The following is a 4,865-nucleotide window of genomic DNA, read 5'->3' on the forward strand; positions in this document are numbered from 1 at the left end:
CAGGTGAGCTGCCCCTCTCCCTGGCTGCGTGTACCAACCAGCTGGGCATCGTGAAGTTCCTGCTGCAGAACTCCTGGCAGCCAGCCGACATCAGTGCCAGGGACTCAGTGGGCAACACGGTTCTGCACGCGCTGGTGGAGGTGGCCGACAACACGGCTGACAACACCAAGTTCGTGACGAGCATGTACAATGAGATTCTGATCCTGGGGGCCAAAATCCACCCTACGCTGAAGCTGGAGGAGCTCACCAACAAGAAGGGGCTGACGCCGCTGGCTCTGGCCGCCCGGAGTGGGAAGATCGGGGTAGGGAGGGGGAGTCATGCCTGAGATGAGGTGGGAGGGGGTCTGCCTGCCTTTCTGAACTTCTGGCATCAGATGAAGCTTCCACATCAGCCTGTAGGGGGTTAGAAGGGTGGGGGCATTAAAGTAAGCCAGAGGAATTGTGAAGTGCTGAGCAGAAGCCAGCAGCACACATATGGCCAGTTCTTTTCTCTTTCCTATACTATTTCTTTTTAAACTTTTTATTTTGCGTTGGAGTATAGCCAGTTAGGGCTTCCCAGGTGGTGCTAGCAGTAAAGAAGCTGTCTGCCAATGCAGGAAACAAGAGACATGGGTTCGATCCTTGAGTTGGGAAGATCCCTTGGAGGAGGGCACAGCAACCCACTCCAGTATTCCTGCCTGGAGAATCCCATGGACAGGGGAACCTGGCGAGCTATAGTCCATGGGGTCAAGAAGAGTCGGACATGACTGAAGCAACTGAGCACACAAGCATGCACAGCCAATTAATAAGCAGTGATAGTTTCAGGTGAACAGTGAAGAGACTCAGCTGTGCTGAGTACATATACATGTACCCCTTATCCCCCAAACTCCCCTCCCGTCCAGGCTGCCCACATGTGGCCGTTTCTGATTTTCAACTCTGAGCATCACCAACAAACCATGGGGTGAGGGTGGGCTGAGCCAAGAGTGAAATGGAAAGAGAAACTGTTGGTGCTTTGTCATGCAAGACAGGACTTTTAGGTGATAGGGAGTCCTAATGGGGTAGGACAGGCTTCCAAGTCTGTGGATGATGTCAGGCCATGGAAGGCTGAAGATGGGGCTGGGCAGCTGGGAATTGGGGGTGGGGTGGGAGTTTCTCAGTACCAGGGGATTCTGGGAGCTGGTCCCTGCCCATACTGAGTCTCTTAGGACGAGAAACCTGGCTTTATAACTTTGGTTGTATTTCTCGAATTTTCTTTATTTCCTTTTGGCTTGAGGTTTTCTAGAGGGGACCACTGCAGTCCTTCACTGAGAATTGGGGGGCCAGGTATGATCAGGTGATAGGTCTGAGGTATTGGGCAGCTTGATCTAGAAAGCAGTTAAGAGATTGCTGAATGTGGGTGGGGACCCTCCTGGGGCTTGGGCAGGGTCTTCAATGGACTCAGAAGCAGAATTATTCTTGGAACAGAGCTAGTGGCCTGTTCAGGGCCTCAGGCTGGCCTCTAACAGGTTCTTGTGTCCCTGGGGCAGGTCTTGGCTTATATTCTCCAGAGGGAGATCCAGGAACCTGAGTGCAGGCACCTGTCCAGAAAGTTCACCGAGTGGGCTTACGGGCCTGTGCACTCCTCACTCTACGACCTGTCCTGTATCGACACCTGTGAGAAGAACTCGGTGCTGGAGGTGATCGCCTACAGTAGCAGCGAGACCCCTGTGAGTGGACTGGGGTGGGACCCAGCTTGCGGTCTCACCGCAACCCCAGCCCCCTCTCTAGCCCATGGTCTGACTCTGCCGGTCCTCCCATCACCTGCTACCTGGGGCTTGTATCCTGCCGCCTCACCACCCCATGTATTCCCACTGAATGTCTTCCTGTATCATACACTCTATACATGATAATATTACAATAAAACTTTAGCATTTCAAAAGTACATAGACAAGAATCCTCCATTTATACCGCATGAAAACATGTAGCTTCATTTTGTTTATATAAATGGGATCATACTATATATAGTACAGAACAACCATTTTTTTTTTTTCACTTAGTGGCATGTCTTATAGATAGTTTTATATCAGCACATATGGGTCTACTTTATTTTAAAAAAATGACTGCAAATACGGGGCTCCCCAGATGGCTCAGTGGTAAAGAATCTGCCTGCCAATGCAGGAGACATGGGTTCAATCCCTGGGTTGGGAAGATTCCTTGGAGAAGGAAATGGCAACCCACTCCAATATTCTTTCTTGTCTGAGAAATCCATAGACTAAGGAGTCTGGTGGGCTACAGTCCATGGGGTCACAAAAAAGTTGGGTACAACTTAGCGACTGAAGAGCAACAGCATCACTGTAAGTGTTCCATGATAGCTGGTGCTGCTGCTGTTGCAGTCAATAGGGATGGGGGTGAATATCCATAGGAGGCCTTCTGAGTTATTTCCAGTTTTTTCCTACTACATGCTGCAGGTTGTTTGGCATGGGCTTGAGAATTTTTCTATGAAGGACATCTGAATTGGAATTGCTAAATCAGAATGAACGTCCTCCAAAAAGATTGCATGAGTGCACTTGCCTACCATCAGTAGGTACACGTCTACCCAAGTCCTTGCCAACCTGGGTATTACCTTTCTTTTTTTTTTTTTTTCCAAAACTAGTTTAAGTCCATGGAGCCCAAACAGCTATTTCATTGATGTCTTAATTCTTGTTTTCTTGATTGCTGTCAGGTTGAGAATTTTTTCATAGGTTTTCAACCATTTGTATTTCTTTGGCAGAATAGCAACATTCATTATCCTTTGCCATCTTTTCTACTGGACCATTTGCCTCATCCTTTTAGTACATAGAGGCTCCTGTTATAAAATGAATTGCTCCTTTCTCTACTGCACATGTTTCAGATGTTTGATTTTCTCCTAGTCCCCTAGCCTCTTACAAAATTCATTTGCATCATTTGGGTCCATCGTAGAGTCACTAGTCCAATCATACCTCTTCTTCACTGCTTCACTGCACCGTAGGGGTTACACAGCTAGAGGGTGGACCATTCAAGCAGCCTGCTGGTCCAGACCTGTGACCCTCTGCTGCTGCTCAGGCCAAGGGCGTGGTCATTCAGAAAGTGGGTATGAAGAGTCCCTGGGGCTGAAGGGGGCCTGAAAGGCGGATCTTACTGGGAGGAGTGGGCCTCACCTCTCTTTGCTTCCCTTAGAATCGCCATGACATGCTCTTGGTGGAGCCGCTGAACCGCCTCCTGCAGGACAAGTGGGACAGATTCGTCAAGCGCATCTTCTACTTCAACTTCTTCGTCTACTGCTTGTATATGATCATCTTCACCACGGTCGCCTACTACAGACCTGCGGGAGGCCGGGTGCGCCTGAGGCTTGGGCCTCAAGGGGGAAGAGGGCAGGGGATGGGCGTTCCTAGAAGACCCCAAGACCCTGGACCCAGGCGGGGCCCAGGAGACATGGAAGGGTCGCCTGGAGATCTTACATTCCTGTTCTCAGTCTTCCTTCTCCTGGTTGTCCTGCACCTGCTTCGTGTTCTCAGCCCCTTCTTCGGCCTCCTGGTTCTGAGAGGCTGAGCCTGTGGTCGCTGAGGTACCTGATTGTAGGGGCGGGGCGGGGGGACTAGGTTGGAAAGGATGCAGGAATTAGGGGGCTGGAAGCAGCTCTCTGCTATGCTGGGTATCTTCAGGGTCGTGGGTGGTGCAAGCCCTGAGCACATTGCCAACTCTCTCTTCTGCCCGCTTTTGTTCACTCATTCACACATGATTCATTCCCTGGACACAGACTTTGAGTACTGCAAGGCCCTGGACCATGCATCAGATCAACCTAAGATCAGATTTTTCCTGCTATCAGAAGCCATAGGCTACCTCAAGTTTCTTAACTGAGTCCTTCATTCAATATCCCAGCACTTAACTTGCTGCCTTTATTTCCAGAGTGCCTTGCTTATAAATTTGGTTGAAAAATTCAACTTCCTAGTTAGGTGGAATCTGATTTCTATACATCTATTAAGGCCATCTAACGAGTTTACTTTATTTATTTATATTTTTGGCCTTGCTGAATGCATATGAGATCTTAGTTTCCCAATCAGGGATTGGACCTTCGTTCCCTATAGTGGAAGCACAGGGTCTTAATCACTGGGCTTCCAGGGTTGACTTTAAGAGAAAAGAGAAATGTGCTAATGAAATGAGCTAGTGAGAGTTGGACACGACTGAAGTGACTTAGCAGCAGCAGCAGCAGTGAACCAGTGCTTATGAAATATGGATGGTAGGCTGAAAGGAAACCCACTCTAGAACACTGTGACTGAAACACAAGGACAACACACACATTCCTTTCATCATCTGAGGGAAACCTTGACAGTCCTGGGAGATCAGGGGTTCACCATAGGCTGTGGGAACAGCAGGAAGCACATGGCATGTGTCTGTAAGGGTGTTTCCACCTATGCCACCACTATCCTCCCAGCCAAGCAGAACTCTAGACTAGGGCATCATCCGAGAGACAGCACAGTACATCAGGGATGCTCCTCTTACCACCTGGAGGCTTTCCTCTTACCACTTGGGAATCAGGTCCTGTCTCCTTGCAGGTGTCCCCATAGTAATGCATTGTCTTTGGGTCTCTCCTGATGGAGACTAAGCCTCTCCAGAAGGGGCTGGGTCTTAATCACAAGGCTTTGCACCTGGTAAATGTTTGTTGAATGAATGAATGAGTGAGTGAGTGGAATCATTAATCTCTTTGTCCTTTGCAGCCTCCCTTTAAGCCGAAACACACGGTAGGGGACTATTTCCGAATCACTGGAGAGATTATTTCTGTGGCAGGTGGTATCTACTTTTTTTCCCGAGGGGTAAGCATTCCTTCCCACGCTGTGAGTTTCCATTATCACCTAAACAAAAAACCAAGAGACTCATTCAGTGCTCACCAC

At 49.0% G+C, this 4,865-nt stretch overlaps 1 protein-coding gene across 1 annotated transcript in view; it reads left to right on the plus strand.

Annotated features, from left to right (window-relative positions):
- Positions 1–4,865, plus strand: part of TRPV1 (transient receptor potential cation channel, subfamily V, member 1) — a 23,061-nt gene that overhangs the window by 2,192 nt on the left and 16,004 nt on the right. Inside the window, exons 5-8 of the mRNA XM_010847480.1 lie at positions 4–302; positions 1,506–1,685; positions 3,154–3,312; positions 4,692–4,787. Coding sequence (XP_010845782.1) covers positions 4–302; positions 1,506–1,685; positions 3,154–3,312; positions 4,692–4,787 — 734 coding nt within the window. The remainder of the gene's footprint in view (positions 1–3; positions 303–1,505; positions 1,686–3,153; positions 3,313–4,691; positions 4,788–4,865) is intronic.

Source organism: Bison bison, unplaced genomic scaffold, assembly GCF_000754665.1.
Source record: "Bison bison bison isolate TAMUID 2011002044 unplaced genomic scaffold, Bison_UMD1.0 scf7180017864249, whole genome shotgun sequence".
NCBI classification, from domain to species: Eukaryota; Metazoa; Chordata; class Mammalia; order Artiodactyla; family Bovidae; genus Bison; species Bison bison.